Below are 21,518 nucleotides of genomic sequence, written 5' to 3' on the forward strand. Positions count from 1 at the left end.
GCTTTATTGGCCAAGGGAGCCAGCGTACAGCTTCCGGGTCATGTGGCCAGCTTCTGGCGAACCAGAGCAGTGCATGGAAACGCCGTTTACCTTCCCGCTAGAGCGGTACCTATTTATCTACTTGCACTTTGAGATGCTTTCGAACTGCTAGGTGGGCAGAAGCAGGGACCGAGCAACGGGAGCTCACCCCGTTCCGGGGATTCAAACCGCCAATCTTCTGATCGGCAAGTCCTAGGCTCTGTGGTTTATCTAAAACCCCTATCCGGCGGGTTGTAGTGGTTAGGACCAGGGAAACTCGGGTTCAAATTCCCACTCACCCTCTCCCTGAGTAGTTCTATTGGGAGAGAGCCTCTGAGCTGTGGCTCCCTGAGGTCCAGTCCTAGCTGCACCAACTATTCAACACTCATGCCCCATAACTGCAATTCTAATTATAGTACCTTGGAAATATGGCAGACCTGTTTAGGGCCTTTGTGGCGTAGATTGAATCTAGGGCTGTGTGCATGCCCTAAATTTAAAGCACATCCCCTCACAAGAGAAAGAGTTATGGGAACTGGTTTGTTAAGTGTGCTGGAAATCGTAGCTCTCTGAGGCATAAGCTACAGTTTCCAGCCTTCTTTGGGGGCAGAATATATGCCTTAAAATGTGTGGTGTGTATGCAGCCTTGCTCTTGGACTTGAACTAGTTGTGAAGGGTGACTTTGGGTCAGCCTCTCACTCTCTTTTACCCAACGTACTTTACTGATCTGTGAGGAGAAGAGACAGTGTTAATCTTACATAGGCTGCTCTAAGCAACTGGAAGGAAAAGTGAGATACACATGTGATGGATGGAAAGATGATTGTCTACTGTGCTAGAATTAGTGTGAGTGGGTTAGGATCTTGGTACAAAGCAAACTCTAGGGAGGAAAAAAAGTGTGATGAGCGCTAAACAAGGCAATTAAATAACATTTCCCCAAGCTACTAGTTAGGCCTGGTGTTTAACTTTGAAGAAACTCTAATTACTTGGTGCTCTGTCACACACAGTTCTTGAGAGCTTCGCATATGGTGTTCCGCACCATATTGAATTCTTATGTATTTGAGAGTAAATGCATTTGCTGTTAGGGTTGCTCCTAACAATATTGCCAGGCAACAAGGAGCTACAAAGCGATGCCAATAAAAATCAAAAGGATGCAATGTGAGCCCAGTATAAATAAATTTGGGATCTGAGTTTACAACCAGCTTTGTGAGAAGCGGTGGAGTATATAACTTCATCTGGCAATAATGTGTCTTGCCATGAGATCTTGCTGACTTTGATGGGTCACAGTACAATTGGCCTGCGACCGTAAAGGAATTAAAAGGGCTGTAAATTTGTGGTGCGTTGTCATTTTAAAGATACAAGCAGTAATGTTGAACCACTCAGCCCATTCATGGCTAGCGCTATTAACAGCCTAAGGTTCCTAAGGCTGTTAACACAGAGGAAGTAGTATATGTGTTAATTGCACGCTAAACCAGAAGAGGGGGGAAAAGTAGTAAGAAACATTTGGTAATAAGAACGCTAAGCCTACAATCCTGTGCACACTCACTTGGGAGTAAGCTCCGTTGGACGCAGCGGTGTATCTTCTAAGTCAACACACAAAAGGATCAGGTTTAGTACTTATTTGCAATGCTTTTGTGTGCAGCTAACACCTTGGCTTATTGCCCTTCAAGTTATTTCTGTGTTCATTTCTAAACATTTAAAATTATGTTTCAGCACCAACTGAAGCAGAGGTTCCCCTTGTGCTGGCAGAATTTCTGGTGGCAAGTTTGTTGTGCTTTGCTTTCTGCTTTTAAAATGCATGACTCTGTCTAGTAGCAAATCTTCAAAGTCAGTTCTGTATAAAACATCTGAAGCTGCATCTTTACATGTTTCCTTGATAATGCGTACCTTCTTCATCAAGGTGCATATATAATACTTGTGGCTAGGGTATTTCAGTTGTCCTTAGGGGACCAAGCAATGATGTTATGATGACACGAGCATTTCCTTGTGGCAGTCTGACCGCACACAAGAGAACAATACCATATCAGATGCATAGCAGCAGGGATGGAACAGTCAGTCTATTTCCATCTGTGACATTTTCACATGTGCTCATCCATAACTCTGTTCCATCTTATTTCTGCATTAACATGCAATTAAAAGTAATCACAATGAAAATTCGCATTTACACCTCTAATTCCTGTATGTCCCCCAAAAATATTTGATTTCTGGAAGAATTTTCATGTATTTGATCTAATAACCATATTGAAAAATTTAGGGAGAGCAAAAGCTGGCGGATGACGAAGTTTCAGCCCACATATCTTTCTGGGGAGTTTAGATCTCAGCAACTTGTGACTGAATTTTCAAAGCTCAACAACTTCAAGGATTCCTAATTTCTCTTGCTTCCTCTTGTTGCTGCAGACCAAAGTGACATGCACTACACAAGGATGGTCACATGGGATATAGTAATGCCTGCCTCGAGGGATGTATGCTTGTGTGTGTGAACTGACCAACATGTCAAATTGCTTGCACAACAAGAAATGTCTGTATTATTGAAATCGGTGATTCATAGCATGGTGTGCTTTGGTCTCTGTCACTCTCTGATTGTGTTGCTCTGGAATCTGGACAGTGGCGGACCTTGGCGTCTCAGATTTCAGTGGCGCCCTGTGTGATGCCATAATCCAGTGGTGAATTTTGCCTTCCGTTGGATGTCATGGTTTTGGCACCTTCTGCAGCACCCCAGAAGCCCCACACCCAGTGCAACTGAATTGGTTGCACTCCCCTAGATCTGCCTTTGATCTGGATTGTAGGAATTCATTTCACGGTCCATCTAGCCTGCTAAAGCAGTGTGGAATAAGTGAAAGTGGATTAATAAACTGGGCCATGCTGCTTTAGAGTAGAGTAGAGTAGAGTAGAGTAGAGTAGAGGAACAGAATCTGGTTGTTGGGTGGGATCCTTGTTTCCCTACTCTCATTCGGCCATTTTGACTGGTGGGCTTTGGTCTGCCCACCTCTCAATTGCCTGACATCACTACGATGGCAGATGACCCATTTCCCCTTTGTAGCACCACAAGCTGCACTAAAAAGAAGAATCCAATCTCAGCCAGGTGGGGTTGGGATTGCCTGTGCTGTGGAGTACCCCGGGCGAAACTCCATAACATAGCCAATCCCAGCTGGCTTGCCTCACTACCAGTTAGCTGATTGGCAGTGACAGCGAGCCTCCCTTGTCAATACATAGTCGAGAGTGCACTTCAAGGCTCCCTATTGTGCATTGGTAGCTGTGTCTTTACCTGTCTGCCACCTGATGTTGCAGATGACATCAGGTGTTTGTAGCTTGGGGGATCTGGCCTCGCGGGTCATATTGGGACTTATCCCAGGCCTGATTACGCCCTCAGACCAGAATTTTCCCAATCCTGGCCTATAGATTAGGGCAGACTATAATATGCTTCCAGATGGGTGCTTCATATTGAAAATAGTTTTTTTAGCTACTGCAAACAGATAGAGTTATTAACTTATTGATTTTTCCTTAGGGAGGTTAAATCTTGATTAAATCGGGGTGGGGATAGTGACATTTTAATGCCGAGGACATTGTGCAGACTCTGCAAAGAAACTTGCATGCAAGAGCAGCACTGATCCCACAATAAACATCTACCTGGAAGCACCCAGAGTACTGATAACAATACAAAATGCTGCTGAATTTTGCATAGATGCACCTGTATTTGAGGCACTTGAAGGAAGATGGTAGGTGGCAAACTGTTGCATACATCCTTTGTTCTCACGACCACCTCTTTGAGGAAGACCGTCATTATATCCCCATTTTACATAATTGAGACCAAGAGACAATGAATTCTGCCCAATCCATGAATGATTTGGAATTGGAATGGAGATTTCAAAAATTCAAATTCTAAGTGAAAAGCATTTTCTTGTGGAAGCCAAAACATCTGATATTTCCTAGCCATCATTTTTGAAAGGAGGAAATGACAAGTATCAGACCCGACTTGAATGTCCAGTCATTCCACCCCTGCACTTTGGTGATAGTCATAGATAATAGAACCATAGAACCGTAGAGCTGGATGGGACCCAAAGGGTCATCTAGTTGTGACCCCCTGGAATTCAGTGAAGTGGGAGATAAATGTAATCAAATCAATAAATGGGTGAGGAAATAAGTTCTGCAGATATTCAGAGATGCTCTTAAAAACACACACAACCATTTATAAATCTCAGGGCAGAGTTCTTGCAGTGCAACAACTGAGCTCATTGACTCCTATATAGACCCTAACAGGTACTGCTGAGCCAACTCAGAAGTTATCAGGATTTTCTTTAAGACATCCTCCAGCTGGAATAGGCTTGGTAAGCTTGGCTTCAGATCAAGCCCTGCCTGCAAATAAGCTCAATATTTTTAAATTGATGGAATCAAATTTTATTTATCTACTTTGATATGGCTCTCTTCCTCTCTCTCTCTCTCTCTCTCTCTCTCTCTCTCTCTCTCTCTTTCCATCCATTTGTTTTCATAAAGCAGGGGACCCTGTTTCTTCCTTAATATCGTTTGATAACCTTGAAGGAAACTGTTCACAAAAGGGAAATGCACCCCATCCAAAAGTGTCTTAAATGGTTTCCTGAGCATTTCTGAGCTGGCTCCACCTCTGTCTGTGGAGATGCCCATAGGGCATATATGGGCTCGGAAGGAAACATATCTGTGCATTTAGTAATTTCCTGAGTAGCCTCTTTGACTTCTGTTTCATATTCATGACAAGCTAGTGAAATGCCTGTGGGGCATAAATCAAGTCCGTTTATTGATTTTGTTTAGAAGGTTGCTTTGGTGGTTCCAGCTTGCTTGCCTCCATGACTTACTTGAGTTGGTCATATTGGAGGTTTCTTCTTCTTCTTTTTTTAAAAAACGCCATTCCGTCTAGCCTTCTTATGCAAAATATTGGCACCCTCTCCCTGCGAGGTGCAAGTATTCTAGCTATTAAGTAATCTTTGTTCATCAATGTGAGAGAACTTCCTCTCCGAAGCTTTTCACGGTACTTTTAGGAAATACACGTCCTATGTATCTCTAAATCAGTGCCATACATTAAGACAGAAAATATTGCCGCTCTCTGCATGGGGCGCTGAGACCCCTTTCCTGTTTGTTTTGTTGCCTCCACATAACAGCCTCCCAAGCTTTTTGCAACAATAACATTCATAAACTTCTAAATCTTGCAAACCTATTAATACAGTTCTTTAGAATGAAAGAAAGGCGAGGGTCAACAAGGGACAATGTTTTTCAGTAATGGCTGATCAAAATTAGAAATTAAAACAGGGATGGGCAACCTGTGGCCCTCCAGATGTTGTTGGATTCCACCTTCCATCATGCCCAACCAGCATGACCAATGGTCAGGGATGGTGGGAGTTGTAGTCCAACAGCATCCCGGAGGATCACGGGTTTGCCACTCTGTATTAGAATAATTAAAAGTCTTGATGAAAACAGTGGTTTTTTAACCTAGTGGGTACATCCCTATCTTGCTGAGAGGATATTCTGTGGAGTCGGTTGCAGCGTCCTGTGGCAATTTAAAGATCATAGCTGCCACCTGAGGATTACATTTTATGTATCTGATGAAGTGAGCGCCCATTCACAAAGGTTTATGCTGTAGTAAACTTCTTAGTCTTTAAGGTGCCATAAGACTGCCTGTTGTTGTTTCTCCAGGGACGGCGCTCTATAAACCGGGCACCCTCCTCCTGCCATTGTTTCCCTGCCCTTCTCCCCCAGAAGGCCTCCTTATTTTTCCTTTTTTTTTTTTTACTTCTACTCTCTTGAGGAAAGTCCTGACGTATAAACAGCGCAGCTCTTGTCTCTTATCATCTTCCTCCCTTTTGCCAGAGAGCTGTGTTTGCACGGTTTATCTCCATGCTCACTTGTAGGAAGGCTTGGTAAAATTCTCCGGGGGGAAATGAAGAACCAGGGTGGGAAATATCAAGGATTCATTCTCTTTTCCTGCTAGAAGAGCATTAGAGGCTTTTTGCCTGCCATGCAGAACCAAGCACTATCCTATTATTCCAAGGGTGCCCCAATATGCCATCTGAGGAGAAACAGAAATGTGCCTCCCCCTCTTCTGCCCCCTGCCACCTCACCACTTCTGCAGCTGCCAGAAGAACCCCCCTCTTGCTGAAACTTGGCGACGCATGGTTTTGCTCTTCATCTTCCCCATCCCTAGGGAATATGGGATAGTACTTGTTTCTGCCCGGCAGGCTGAAAACTTATAACACTCTTTTAGCGGGAAAAGAGAATCCTCAATTTTCCCCACCTTGCTTCTTGATTGAACTCAAGAGAGTGGGGGCGGCATCTGCAAGGCTGTTCTGTTTGTCTTCTTTGCTCCAGGGGCTACAGATCAAATCCCCATTACAGGTACAGCAACTGGAATGACCATCCCATATTATATATATTATATATTATATATATTATATATTATATATATGTAATAAATAATAATAATAATAATACACCGTCCACCTAACTAGGTTGCCACAGCTATTCCGAGCAGCTTCCAATATATATAAAAGCACAATAAAACATTAAACATTTTAAAACTTCCCTATACAGTACAAGGCTGCCTTCAGATGTCTTCTAAAAGTTGTAATTTACTTATCTCCTAGGCACGGGGGTCCCATAACTCCATACCCACCCCCAGCACTTCTCTGATGAAAATAGGCACATCCTAAGGCAAGGGGCATTCTAGGGGCATTCTAGGATCAGATCAAAAACCGGGAAGGCTTCTGTAAATCCCGGACTGTCCCTGGAAAATAGGGACACTTGGAGGGTCTGCCATGTTAAGATTCAATATCCAGAAAACGGCTAAAATCACACACATCTTTGTAATGGCCAGAAGTCAGGGTCAACTATGAAATGTGGTCCTTCCATTTTGAATGTATATGGCCATTAAGAATATAAGAGGAACCCTGCTAGATCAAACCAAAGGCCTATAGAGTCCAGCGCTATTTCTCCCCATAGTGAGTAAAAACAGATGCCCCTATTTGTGGGTGGCGCTGTGGGTTCGCGGGTGGCGCTGTGGGTTAAACCACAGAACCTAGGACTTGCCGATCAGTAGGTCGGCGGTTCGATTCCCTGCGACGGGGTGAGCTCCCGTTGCTCAGTCCCTGCTCCTGCCAACCTAGCAGTTCGAAAGCACGTCAAAATGCAAGTAGATAAATAGGTACCGCTCTAGCGGGAAGGTAAGCGGCGTTTCTATGCGCTGCTCTGGTTCGCCAGCAGCGGCTTAGTCATGCTGGCCACATGACCCGGAAGCTGAACGCCGGTTCCCTCGGCCAATAAAGCGAGATGAGCTCCACAACCCCAGAGTCGGTCACGACTGGACCTAATGGTCAGGGGTCCCTTTACCTTTACCTTTAAAAATCCTATAAGTAGGAGATGAGGGTAACTGCCCTCTCCTGCTGTTATTTCCCAGCAACTAGTACATGCTCTGTCTGATCCTGATGCCAACATATAGCCATTGTGACTGGTAGGCATTGATAGTCTTATCCTCCACGAATTTGTCTCGTTGTTGTGTAGGTTGATGGCCATTACCACATTCTGGCATTATATCTTCAGACGTTTGTAAAGCATGAACAGGAAAATGGAACTTTGGAAGCTGACACAGAGGGACCAGATGTAATATAGAGGGCTCAGTTGTTCTCCCTCTCCGTAGTTCTCCCCGCCCCCCACCTGCCCTTGGCCTCCCTCCTCCAAATGTCACAGCACCCAAGAGGGATGCTAGTCTCTCAGATGAGGTCTGGTGGAGTCAGCCAAATGTAATTAACATAGACCACTGAACACTCATCAGATTGTAACAGCCTTCGGTCACTCTTGATGCAGGCTGGTTTTGAACTGATGACCTAGAGGTGAAAGGGCTTTATCTGTCAGACTACAAATATTGATCTCTAGCCATCTTGCAGGCTCAGCCTTGTGACATAGATAAATTGGAACGCATACTGGATAGCTCAGCTCTCCTGACCTTTGCCATATCTACAATGTATATGGAAAATCTGCTTTATTTAGCTTGCTTACAGAATGAGCAGCCCTCTCCTATTATGTGCTAGGTCCAGATGTTTGTGTATAACCGAGGCATTACATACAATGAGCATCCCATTTATTGAGTTGCTGGTAAGATTAGTGTTGTGTTTTGACCCCTGTGCATGCTGTAATATCATAGTATAGTAAGGCTGCTCCAAACTCACCCATGAAAATATTTCAAGGTGAAAGGGTGCGTTTCACAACCCCCTGCTTTCACATACTGTTCACTGCTTGTTACCCCCTGATATACAGATTCAGTGCAAGTTTATTTGAAATGTCAGACAATCCTATTATTATTATTATTATTATTATTATTATTAAACGTATATACCACTCTTCATCCATAGATCTCAGGCTCACAACATAAAATTCACAACATTAAATTGCTATCATGATTGATAGTCATTGATAGTCAGCAACACAATGACATCGGATTATGCCAGATCCGAGTGAGGAGAGAAAGCATGACGCTTACTCCGAATAGGTTTCCTGACTATACTATGTAGTCAATCAGATTTGGCTGTAGGGTGATGTCACAAAACCCAATCAAATTCTATGTTGTGTTTCTTGCTCTTACTTTGAATGCAGGCCTCCCCAAACAATTGCCAAACTAAGGAGGGTATGTGTGTTTCATGAGGGTGATGTTTTTCATGAAATGTGCTTCCCTACCTGACTTTGACTCAGTCCTGAATAAGATGCCTACAAAATAGAGGCAATGTTTGGAATTTGAAATATGGCTGCAGATGTCTGAAAAGCCTAATCCTAGTGGAAGCATAGGACAAGTACCCTGAAAGTTGAAGCGGCTAGAAATCAACGTGAGAACAAATTTTCCCCAAGTTACTCACATGCTAAAAGGGTCCTGTGAATAGGTCTTTAATTGTTCTGGTCACTACTGTTAAAAACTAAAATGTGTAACCAAGTTTTGTAGCCATCCCATGACATCAATTTGTCATTCTTTCCCATTTCCACCACTCTATTGATTGGTCTGTCTGGCATTCTTAACAAAGAGAAATGGGATTTCCATCCCTCTCCAAGATGTCATTAAAACTACAAATTAAAGAGATGGGGGAGTTATTAAATGCAGGCGTTTATTTAGAAACAGTTGACACCCGTGCAACATTTATGTGTCTTTTTGTGTGTGTGCACACGCGAGGAAAAAATAAATAAATTCCCACCAGCCACGCCAAACAACTTGGAAGTGCATTATCTGTACTATGTCGCTTATCTCTCTCCCATCTTTGTGTATGTTTATTTCATCAGGTTTCTCTGGCAATTGTATCGGCTGCGGCAAGAAAGGCTTCTGCTACTTTACTGAGTTTTCCATTCACATCAATCTTAAGCTGACCACTCAGCCCAAGAAACAGAAACACTTAAAGTATTATCTGGTGAGGAATGCACAGGGAACTCTTACCAAAGGACCTGCAATCTGCTGGAAGGGGGCAGGTGAGATAATGAACCTGTCCCGTTGGAGCTCTGGAATTCCTCCAGAGGTTTAGATATGTGACTCCTTAGAAATAAATCTGAATCAATGAAAATTCTTTAAAAGCCCAATAAAAATACTTAAAAGAAATGTACGCATTTACTCTGAACCAAGGGGCAGGGAGTGGAAGCCATTGTGCTTCCATATGCCTGCAGTAGAATGTGTCCATATACACGGGTGAGTTTTTCAATCTTCCTCCCTTTTATTTTTGAGAAGGAAGGATTGGACAAGCCCACTCACTTAGGCACTTAGGTAAATGCCTAAATCAGGTCACTGTGGTTGGATTTTGATGTTGGCAGTGCAGGTTCCAGTGTTTGTGCTGCTGCAAATCTCATGTCCAATTTGCACTTTTTGGGATGAGCAAATCTGCTGTTTGTATATTTACTAGCTGCCTTGTGCCTGGCATTGCTCAGGAATTCTAAGAAACTGAAAATTCAGTCTAGTTTCGAAAGGTGCAGTCTGCCATCTTGATTCAAAATGGTGTTCAATTTTATCCAAGCATAAACGAAAAAGTCTGCTCCCTGACCTTAAGAACTATTGTGCAGCATTTGGTTAGAATATTAACAGATGTCCAAAGGCAGAGTGAACAAACAACTTCTTGAAATATGCTGTAGATTCATGCTTACATTGGCAAACATTGCAGGGAATGAGACAGAGATGCATGTGTGGCAACCCATAGGGACATGTTGTACAAGCACATCAAGGGGCAGCTATGGCACCATGGTACACACCTGCTGTCAATTTCCAGATGTGTATACTTATTTTATGCTTCATAGAGTTTACAACTGCAAGCAGTATCCAACAATTGTTCTAACTCGGCGTTAGCCTATTAAAATTAACGGGCATGACAAACTTAGATCCATTTATTTTAGTGGGTTCATTCTGAGTAAAACCTTGTTAGATACAACCCAGATGTTTATATGTAAGAAATATGAATTGACCTTTGTTGGCTAGTCTTAGGCAAAGCCTAACTTTCCTTCATCTAACCTACCTCACTGAATTGTCATGGAGCTAAAATGTTGCTTTGAACTCTTTGGGCAAAAGCGAACTACTTACAAACGGCCAGATTGATGTAAATACCAATTATCAGATATGAACAACAATTGTCCCCCCCCCACTTTGAACTAATATATGTGAATCTGCCTTGTGCTAAAACAACAGAAGTTCAACTTTTGTAGAAGGTTTGCAGATTTAAAGTGAGCAGTTCTCACTGAATAAGCAGCATCTTATTTGTTTTTTGCTTTGATAGAGTTCAGAAGCCGGCAGCCCTCATCCAGCACTTTTTCCAACCTGTTGTTCCAACCTCCAGAGAATACAGGCTCCTCAGCACCTGTCATGAACGAGCCACTTATAGCCGCACATCCCATTGTTCAACCAGGGATGCAACAGATGGGTAACTGAATCTTCTCTAGCATGTCACAGTCTCCCATTTTCTTTCCATGCATGCAAGAACCAATTGGATTGGTCGGTCCCAGCTTGGTGCCCTCCAGATATTTTAGAAGGCTGAAGGGAGTTGTAGCCCAGAACATCTGGGGGGCACCAGTTTGGGGAAGACTGGCTTGGATAGCTGCTGGTGGAGATACAACAAGATGTCTTTGTGGATTGCAATCAGCTGCCATTCTATGTGTGAGCATGAGCAGTGTGGTGGAGTTCAGTTATATGTGGTACATATGCAGCCCTTGAGAAAGACTCTTTCTGTGTGGGCGAGCCCTAAAATATACTCACTGTGAGATGATGCAGGACGAGCTGGTGGCTTGTGACTGCCTTTTTGGCTATGTTAGAAAGCAACTGAAGTTCCTCTTGTCGCTGGAGCCATTTCTGTTGACAAGAGCATGAAGACCTTTTCTGGATAATATCCATTAGGTTTTTTAAAAACCGAGTTATCATTTCAAGACGGCATCCCTATGCATGATTAAAGGTAAAGGTAAAGGGACCCCTGACCATTAGGTCCAGTTGCGGCGCTCATCTCACTTTATTGGCCGAGGGAGCCGGCGTACAGCTTCCGGGTCGTGTGGCCAGCATGACTAAGCCGCTTCTGGTGAACCAGAGCAGTGCACGGAAACGCCGTTTACTTTCCCGCAGGAGTGGTACCTATTTATCTACTTGCAATTTGACGTGCTTTCAAACTGCTAGGTTGGCAGGAGCAGGGACCGAGCAACGGGAGCTCACCCCATCGCGGGGATCGAACCGCCGACCTTCTGATCGGCAAGTCCTAGGCTCTGTGGTTTAACCCTATGCATGATTACTTGGGAGCAAATCACTTGAATCCAATGGGATTTACTTCTGAGTAGACAAATGCAAGATTGCTGGATGCTTGTCAGTGTTCAGTCCTCGGCATTCTTTTCCAGCACAGAACTGTTAAGGCAAGTAAGGGCTTGCTCTGTTGGATTATTGAAAGCCATGCATTTTTACCCGGATGAAGAAAGCCCCTCTAAAATTACTCTTTCTCATTGACCTAGCGCCTGACCACCTGCCAACAACAGCAAGCCTCCCAGTTTACAATGGCAAAGACTCTCCCCAGCAACACTCGATGAAAAGCAATGTCTCTTCCATGACGAGACCAACAGTATTAGGTACCTTTGCTTATGCATTTAATATATTCCCACCCCACCCTTTAGGGCAAGCCCTCACAAGGCAGTTTAACAATAAACACGTTAAAAACAAAATGGTTGAATAAATATAATAAAATGTGAGATTTAAAACACATACAGGGCCCAACAATAAGATCAATTTCAAAACTTGGTGGTGTAAAACGAATCTTTGGGAACTACTTAAAGGCAAGGTGGTGTTTGTTCTCAAGGGAGAAACACGGCAACACTGCAACGGCCCTGTCCCTGGTACTGATTTGTCCATACAATTGCTTCGTACCTTAACAGCAGGTAAAACACCTGCCTATGGCGCTATGGGTGGCCTTTTACACTGCACATATGAGCCTCATCGGAGCTTGGTCTTGAGCCTCTTTGTAATATATGCAGGGATATAGTTTGTGGTTGGGCAGTGTTAACTTGGAGAACTGATTCCAGAAGATGCTTCTTGAAGAGTACTGCCCAGCCCCATGGCATTTGTGGTGTGGCACATTCCTAAGGGCCAAATTTCTTTCTGGGCAATCTTCAGGGGCCATATTCTCTGGGTGGAACCAGAGACCAGAGCAATGGATATTCCCCTCTGTTGGAAAGCTGGCCTTTGAGAGGCTTGCTTAGCCCCTATTTTGATGCCTTTTCAGCACCTTTCACTTGCAGCTATCATTTTATTGTTTGATGTATTTTGTACTTTTATTGCATATTTTCCTCTTTTATTGTTTGTTTTGTTGTAAAAGTCTTAGAAAGCGCACAAAGATAGACATTCTCTCACTATCAGTTGATTGGAGGACTAAGTGTATACGAAACTTATTTTAAAAATAATGTACAATTTCTTCTAGGCATCAGGAAAAGCAACTATGCCACTTGGCCACCAGATATTCCTAATTTCTTTATTACATAGCTGGTTAATAAACTTCATTTACCTTCTTCATATTGTTCTCTATTCTTTAACATTGCCGTTACATTCAGTTTTTCCTAAGTATTTCTAGCTTATTTGGTTGGTGGGTGTTCTTTGAACCTCTAGCACAGGGTTTCCCAAACTTGCTTCTCCAGCTGTTTTTGGACTACAATTCTCATCATCCTGCTAACTAGGGATGATGGGAGTTGTAGTCAAAAACAAACAAAAAACAAAAAAACCAGCTGGAGACCCAAGTTTGGGAAACCGTGCTCTAGCAGTATGAAAGTTTTGCTGTTTTATAATGACATGCTCTGGAAATACGTCTACTGAAGGGCGGTGTATGAGTCCTTAAAACTAAAATGCAGTTCTTTGATTTCATGTTGTGAATTAATTCAGCAAGAAATATTACAGTGGGGATTTCAGCCACTGTTCCTACTGATATAATGCCACCTGAAATAATAGGTATATTTTGCAACCATTATTTGTACGGCAGCCCCATTGAAGCAGATGAGACTTAATTTCTAAATAGATGGCTTTAAGGTCAGCTGAATCTTTCTGAAACGGATTGCCCTCCCTGCTCTGAGAATTATTTTAAATCAGTACATGTGCCAGTTCTGAACAAACTTAACAAGGACACACTTTAATGTTCTGGGCTGCCGGAATTAAATCTAGCACTTTCGGTGAAGAGCAACACTTCTTGTGCTGTAACTGTTCCATGAACATAGTACACAGTGCCAGGAATCAAAGTCTCCTATTCATAGAACAAGTACAGGACAATAAACATTAGTGCAATCTTTACTAGACAGCTCTGGCAAGCTGCTTCATTTCTTCATCTGCTTAGCCAGGGGTTAACTTTGCTTTGTGGACAGAACCAAATCACTTGCTCATTTGGGTAATTGATTTCAGTCCTTTTTAAAAAGAAGATAGCTATCAAATTTGCTTACATACATCAAGTAGAGACCCTGACAGGGGATTTACAGTACTCGTGTTTGATTGACCCTGGGGTTTTTCCCTGTGGGTTTGCTAGGGAAAGATAAATGAATGGCTGAAAGTGTTCGTGCTGCCATCATGTGGTAGAATTTTAATGTAAATAAAAGAGCCCCCCCCCAATGTTTAGCATAAGGTTCTAAACCTGCATTCGTTAAAGGCCAAACTAGTCATGGAAGATTTTTTGGTTTTGCTGGAGTTTTAACAGCTGCATGTGACTTCTTTGAAGATTGGAGAACAGGAGTTTCACCACTTCTGCAATCTAAATACAGCGGTACCTCAGGTTACAGACGCTTCAGGTTACAAACTCCGCTAACCTAGAAATAGTACCTCGGGTTAAGAACTTTGCTTCAGGATGAGAACAGAAATCATGTGGCGGTGGCCTGGCAGCAGCAGGAGACCCCATTAGCTAAAGTGGTACCTCAGGTTAAGAACAGTTTCAGGTTAAGAACGGACCTCCAGAACGAATTAAGTTCTTAATCCGAGGCACCACTGTAGTCCCCTGCCTTGAGGATAGTCCACGGAGGACATAACAGTTACCTGCAATGCAATGGGAACAGGGAAACACAATACCCAGTGATAGCACATTATACTTTATTTGCAAAAAAGTGGCATCATGCTGTTGTGGCGGCTGAAGGAGGAGTTATTTCAGAAAGTATTCTGGTATATCATAATTATTATGATATATTTATTTATATTTCACCTTTTTCTCTGAGGGGACTCGAGGCACCTTACAGATAAGAACTGCTAAAACATAGTAAGTCAGTCATTAAAATGCAATTAAACATTAAATATTTATACATGTATATGCTTAATATATTCCAATAATTATACTAGAAACAGCACGGTGCCAGCCCTTTAATTAAAAGCAGCCTGTTCCCAAAGGCCTGTTGAAACAGGAAAGTCTTTGCCTGTCAGCGGAAGGACAACCAGGAGGGAGCTGCTCTAGGGAGGGAGTTCCAGAGTCTGGGAGCAGCCACCGAGAAGGCCCTCTTCCATGTCCCCATCAAACGTGTGTGTGAGGATGGTGAGACAGAGAAAGGGGCCTCCTTCAAAGATCTCAAAACCCAGGCAGATTTGTATGAGGGAATATGGTAGTTCAGACAGCTTGGACCTAAGCCATGCTTTACTCAAATAGCCATCAAATAAGGTTGAATATTCACAATGTAAGCCATTCCCTTGCCCAAGAGGTAAGGCCGGTTATATGAGTGTGCAGCAGACACCTGATCTTAAAATAATGGTGTTGCTATCTGGTGCAGCATTTGGTGTACTGTGTTTCTTTTTCAAATGCTACTGTCTTCACTTTGAAGGCAGAAACGGACAGTATAAACAATGGAGGTCTGCCAGTGAAAATGGTAAATCCAGGTCTTGTTCTCCTTCATATTGTCTATGATACTGTTTAATATCGTTGTGCATTCTTTGTAACCAGTAGCAGGCAGTGTGGAGGGGGGGAGGTGTTTACCTGACCTCCTGGCAGGGGAGTTGCTGCTGTTTTCCTGGGAAGAAGAGGAGTGAGGTGGCAGGGAGGGTGGTGTGGTGAAAATGCACTGGCAGGAGCAACAGATTGTCTTGGCTGGTGAGTTTGCACCAAGCTAACCACCCTGGTGCCACCTTCCTCTCCTCCTCCCTCCCAATAAGCAGCAGGAACTCACGTGTTGGGAGGTCAGGTAAGCATCTCCATCCTCTATTGTTTGTATCTTCTAGTACTTCTCTAGGAGTTGCTGTGGACCTATGCTCTTCTCTGCTGTTATTTGCTGGTGATGCAATGTGCCATTTCTAACTTTTGAAAATCTGCTTCATGGTTTGTTGAACGAACATAGATTGAGTACTATTGATATTGGCTGGGGTTTTATTTTTTGTATGTGTTTAGTTTTTGCATACTGCCTTGGGCCTGTGCAGAGGCAGAGCAATATATATATATATATATAGAGAGAGAGAGAGAGAGAGAGAGAAAGAAACTATTTCTGTGTTCAGGCATGTGCTTTTCCCGAAAGATGTGTGTCCTTTTAAAATAGTAGTTTCTGGCTTGTTTATGTTATCTAGGCACTTTAGCCAACCCAGGGCCTCCTAAAAAACGCCACAAAGGATGGTCACCTGAGTCTCCATCATCCAATGAAGCCTGGAATTTGCAGCCCAATCCACCACTCACAAGTAGAAGCAAAAATGGTAAGTGAGGATGATGATGATGATGATGATGATGATGGAGATGATGATTTAAATGCCTCTGGGCGCATGCCTGCTGGTAAATTAGCAGACCTAAGAGCTCTGACAGCTGATATATTAAGTTGTTGGGTTGGGAAGGATAGCATTGACAGGAGCAATCGGTGCTGTGACCAGGTTTGAAAGTGGAAGTGGATTGTTGTCCTTCCCCCTTCATCCAGCACATTTTAACAAGTATCTATGCTGCAGTCATTTATTTCTGGTTAAACTCTCTAAATTGATTCATAGATGGAGGAGGAGGCGGAGGCGGAGGGCTGTCCTGCCTACCTCACACTGCCGTGGCAGGACCAGTGTCTTCTCCAATGGTGGCCTCTGGAGAGCCAGTTTCAGTTCCTGATAACTTGCTTAAAATATTTAAAGCAAAGCCCGTCATATTTAAAGGTAACGTGTCACATATTGTATACGATAAGCACTTCAAAACAAGTGTGGCCTACTTTTTTCTTTTTTAAAAAACCCTAAACTATTAAGACATTCAGTTATCTTGCCTTGGGTACCTGGCATCTAAAAAGTTGTACTTTGTTTCACAGGGCATGGAAATTTTCCTTACCTTTGTGGGAACCTTAGTGATGTCGTAGTGAGTCCTCTTTTGTATACGTGTTACAAGAACGCGCAGTCTCTCTCTAGGGCTTATGAACAATATGGTGCCTCCACAATGCAGCCAATTTCAGAGGAGATGCAGCTCTTACTCACAGTCTATTACCTCGTTCAACTTGGTGAGTTTTCCTCCATCAAACGAGAGCAAATATTTTGATATGAATAGGCAGATCTACAAATGGTAATTGAAAAAGACATTGAGGGGGGCACTCAAAGTAGAGTCCTTTCAGATGTGCAAGCTTGCCAAATGGAACAATCCCCCTTTCCTCCCAAACATGTGCTTTTCTGGGGATTCTCCTGAACCCTCCCTGAGCCAATTCCCAGGAGAGGGGATCACCCTGTTGCACAAGTCCTTGCACAAGGCTTCTGTCAACAGTGGATCCTGCCCACTACTTAGCGAATAGGCATTTGCGTGCCAAGACCCCGTGATCCCACAGTTCCCTACAGGGATGAATAACCACACACAGGACAACAGCATTTTTGGTTTTTGGCTTGAATATGGCCACAGCTTTATTGGTTACAGTAGAGATTGGTTTGGCGTAGGCATTGGGTAAGCAGTTCCTATTCCACTCCAGCCTGTCTGCTGGGAGTGCGTCTAAGGGTAAACCAAAACCAGGGGTGGAGCCCTATGACTTACCGTATTCTTCGCTCTATAACACGCACCCTACCATAACACGCACATAGCTTTTAGAGGAGGAAAACAAGAAAAAAAATATTCTAAACGAAACAGTGGATGTATGATTTTTGTGGTTCATGCTGTAGCCACAGACATGTGATCTGATGGTGAGTTTGGGGTAACCCAATGCAAAAATCCTGAGGATCCATGTGAATCCCTGCTTTGTAACCACGTTTTTGCACCACTGCAGCCCCAGGCAACAATGGGTGCGTGATTTTTTTGGTGCAAGCTGTAGCCATGGACATGCTATGTGATCTGATGGTGAATTTGGGGTGACCCAGTGCAAAAATCCTGTAACCACGTTTTCTGTAACCACGTTTTAAGTGGGGAGGGAAGGAAAAGCACTCAAGGGACAAGGAACACGCGTGGGGTGGATGGAGAAGGATGCTGTTAATAATGCTGAAGAGGGGTATAAGGGGAGAAGGCTCCTCCCCTCTCCCGCTTTGCTCCTTTAAAGCAAGCAGGCTCTCTGTCCTTCTCTCCTCCCCACTCAGTGGCTCTTCTCCCGCTTTGCTGTTTCAAAGCGAGCGACGGAGGAGGGAAGGAAGGAAGGGGAACCATGGATCCTGTGCTCACGACTGCAGCAGATCCCCCCGCCATCGGTAGGCATTCGCTCCATAACACGCACAGACATTTCCCCTTACTTTCTAGAAGGAAAAAAGTGAGTGTTATGGTGCAAAAAATACGGTACATCAATTAAGGGCACCCCCCGCAGGGAGTGGTATGCCCTAGCCTGGTCATCAGACAGAGCCACTCCTCCTGGATCCTTTTAACAGGATACCCTTTCCCAAGGAGGGGCAGGCAGAGGTTCCAACTTCCCCTCCACCAAAGATCTAGGCTTACCCAGTGCCTTACCACCACCCAAGCCAGAGTTGACTCACCTAATAGGCACTTCTTCGGGTATTTGTATCCCATGCCACTTATAGGTAAGCATCAGCAACTTAAATATGTCTTAGAAGTGAATAGGCAGCCAGTGCAGATTTAAAAATGAGGGCAATATGAACAAGTCTGATTGTATCTGTCAAAATTCTGGTAGTATAACTGCACTGAAATTAGAAATAGTAATAGTGGAACCTCTAATGAGAAAGATGTAAACTTTCTCAAAGCAATAATAATAATAATAATTTCTAAATGTATCTCCATATTTTACCAAGCATTATGATCTCCTGATATTATCCATTGCTATGTGGACTAGAATTATCACTTACAATAAGATGCAAATTGAACACTGTGGAGTTCCATTTGAGTTACCTGGGGATTGCATATTTTGCCTACAAAGGACATAGAGAGCACAAGATCTGCGGGTGGTTTTTTCATGCTGCAGAATTTGTCTTGGCTGGTGCAAAAGCAACAGATCATTTCTGCTGTAGTTTAGGAAAGTCTGTGGCGTGACATGCGTGAACCCAAAACCATTAATCCTTTAATTATGCCCAGAGCACGGCAAGGGGAGACCTAGTTTTGGTAGTAGATTTAAGTCCTAACATTTGCCTGCTTTTGATGCCATGTTGATGTTTCCATAGCTTCAGACCAGGTGCCTTTGATTGAGGACTTGGAACAGATCTTCATGCGCTCATGGCGGGAGTCTCATCTTTCTGAAATTCGTCAATACCAACAGGCCATCCCACAAGCTTTCCCTCAGGTTCCTGGCCCAATTGCCCCAGTGACATCAGCTCAGCTTCCCTGGCTGGCGGGACTGGCAGCCAGCTCATGTAATGACAGTGTCCACATCATTGAGTGCAACTATTCTTTAGCGGAGGGGCTCTCAGAAATGTTTAAGATGCTCGTTGAGGGAAAGCTAGTGAAGACCAACTATGTGGTGATCATATGCGCTTGTAGAAACAGAACTATTGACTCTTGCATTGCTGTAACAGGTGAGCTGCTAAAGCAATACGTGGTCCTTTCTAGCATTCTTGTTATGGAGCGGCTTTTGCCCCAGCTGTTAGCAGGCTAATGGGCAAAAGGCTTTAACTGTTGGCATGTACAAAGTAGAATTTCATATACCTGGTGATGTACGAGAGCACGTTTGCATACCTCCCAACATTTCTCTGATGAAAATAGGGGTGTCCTATTCAATCACCACCACCACCATCATATTTTTTTTTAATTTATACCCCACACATCTGACTGAGTTGCCCCAGCCACTCTGGGTGGCTTACAGAATATATAAAACATAATGAAACATTGGACATTAAAAAAAACTTCCCTATATAGTTCTGCCTTCAGATGCCTACCAAAGGTTGTACAGGTTACCATATTTTTCGCCCCATAGGGCACACCGGCCCATAGGACGCACCTAGTTTTTTTGGGGGGAAATAAAGGAATAAAATCCCCCCCCCCAGGCACGGGGCTGGGTCGGGGGAAGCCAGAGCTTTCCCCGACCCCAGCCCCCATAACAGGCAGCTCTCCGCAAGCCGTGGGAGCCCAGCGCGAAGTCGCGCCGGGCTCCCACAGCTTGCGGAGAGCTGCTGGGGCGTGCTGAGTTCAGCCCGCCCCAGGCTTTGGGATGCAGAGGAAGACCCTTCTGCTCCTCCTCCGGCTTCGCAGGACAGGCGCCTCGCTGGGAAGCTGGAGGAGGAATAGAAGGAGACCCTTCTGTTCCTCCTCCAGCTTACAGGCAGGCGCGTGGCTGAAGGGGCGCTGTGCAGTTCTCCCTCTCTGTGCAACACCTCTCCTGCGAAGGAGAGGCGCTGCGTGGAGAGGGAGAACTGCGCAGCACCCTTCAAGCGAAGCTGGAGGAGGAACAGAAGAGGCAGCTGCCCTAGCCGCGCGGCACCTCTCCAGCTGGGAGAGGGCCGCGGGGCTATTCCTTAGCCCTGCGCACGCTCTCCGGGCTGGAGAGATGGCGCGCGGCTAAAGAGGCTGCTGCCATAGCCGCGCGCCACCTCTCCAGCTGGGAGAGGCTGCGTGCGGCTATGGCAATACCCCCACCTCCCGCAAAAGCCCACAGGAGCTGCACACCCTTTAAGGAGCACGCGGCTCCTGTGGGCTTTTCTACAAGGAGGGAGAAGGGACTGACTGGCCGCGTCAGTCCCTTGTCCCTCCTGAGGAAAAGCCGCAAGAGTCGCGCGGAGCTTGTGTGCGGCTTTTGGGAGCTTTTCCTGCCTGCCTCCCCCCTGCATTCGCCCCATAGGACGCACACACATTTCCCCTTCATTTTTGGAGGGGAAAAAGTGCATCCTATAGGGCGAAAAATACGGTACTTATCTCCTTGTATGAGGTTACTTATCTCCTTGATTTGGGGGGTCACTTAAATCCATATCCTTCAATTTTCAATGAAAATAGGGACATCCGAAGGAAAAGCGGGACATTCCAGGATCAAATCAGAAACCGGGCCAGCTTCTGTAAATCTGGGACTGTCCTTGGAAGACAGGCAGTTGGAGCCAATGATTTTATATAGCATATTCTGTCTTTGCACTGCACACATATTTGGGTCTTCGGTCTTTTCTTTAGGTTTGCATCCGACAAAGGGCTCACCCAGGCTTCCTTTTGTGCCACGCATAGGTCTGCACTCTAAAGCTACGCGCCTGGACACTTTTTAAATTGCCCTGCCGCTTTCCCTAGGAAAACCCATTCTTTATCACTGAATTGGAACAATTCAGGTTTTCAAAGGATTGCTGTTTGCTCCGATTCAGTGGTAAAGGAAATCTGGATGAGCCCTTAATTTTACATTTATATACCACTTTTCCTCTGTGGTGGTGTATATGGTTCTCCCTCTGGCGATTTTATTCTCACAGCAGTAGTACAGTAACTGGCCCAAGGTCACTCAGTGAGCTTCATGACTGAGTGGGGATTTGAACCCTGGTCTCCCAAGTCCTAGTCCAGCTTTCTAACCACTACACCACGTGGGCTGCCTTTACTGCCCCCCTTCATCCAACTTTAGCTTGGCTGGATGACCACACTGTCCTGTGGCCAGAAATGGAGCCGCTGTAGTGTTTGACCAAACTAGTGTTTGACCAGGTTTCTGAATTATTTTCAGGAGGGAATTGACTGTCAGGTGTCACTTAGAAACACCTGAAATGGCCAAAGAAGGTGAAGCGAAGTAGGGTAGAG

General features: G+C 44.4%; 1 protein-coding gene across 4 annotated transcripts in view; it reads left to right on the plus strand.

Moving 5' to 3' along the window:
• Window positions 1-21,518, plus strand: part of GREB1 (growth regulating estrogen receptor binding 1) — a 97,830-nt gene that overhangs the window by 50,502 nt on the left and 25,810 nt on the right. For all 4 annotated transcript variants that reach the window (XM_083606949.1, XM_083606952.1, XM_083606950.1 and 1 more), the window contains 7 exons: window positions 9,295-9,477; window positions 10,764-10,907; window positions 11,974-12,087; window positions 16,022-16,144; window positions 16,427-16,579; window positions 16,726-16,911; window positions 18,989-19,339. In XM_083606949.1, coding sequence (XP_083463075.1) covers window positions 9,295-9,477; window positions 10,764-10,907; window positions 11,974-12,087; window positions 16,022-16,144; window positions 16,427-16,579; window positions 16,726-16,911; window positions 18,989-19,339 — 1,254 coding nt within the window. The remainder of the gene's footprint in view (window positions 1-9,294; window positions 9,478-10,763; window positions 10,908-11,973; window positions 12,088-16,021; window positions 16,145-16,426; window positions 16,580-16,725; window positions 16,912-18,988; window positions 19,340-21,518) is intronic.

Source organism: Podarcis filfolensis (genome assembly GCF_964270895.1).
Source record: "Podarcis filfolensis genome assembly, chromosome: 3".
Lineage (NCBI taxonomy): Eukaryota > Metazoa > Chordata > Lepidosauria > Squamata > Lacertidae > Podarcis > Podarcis filfolensis.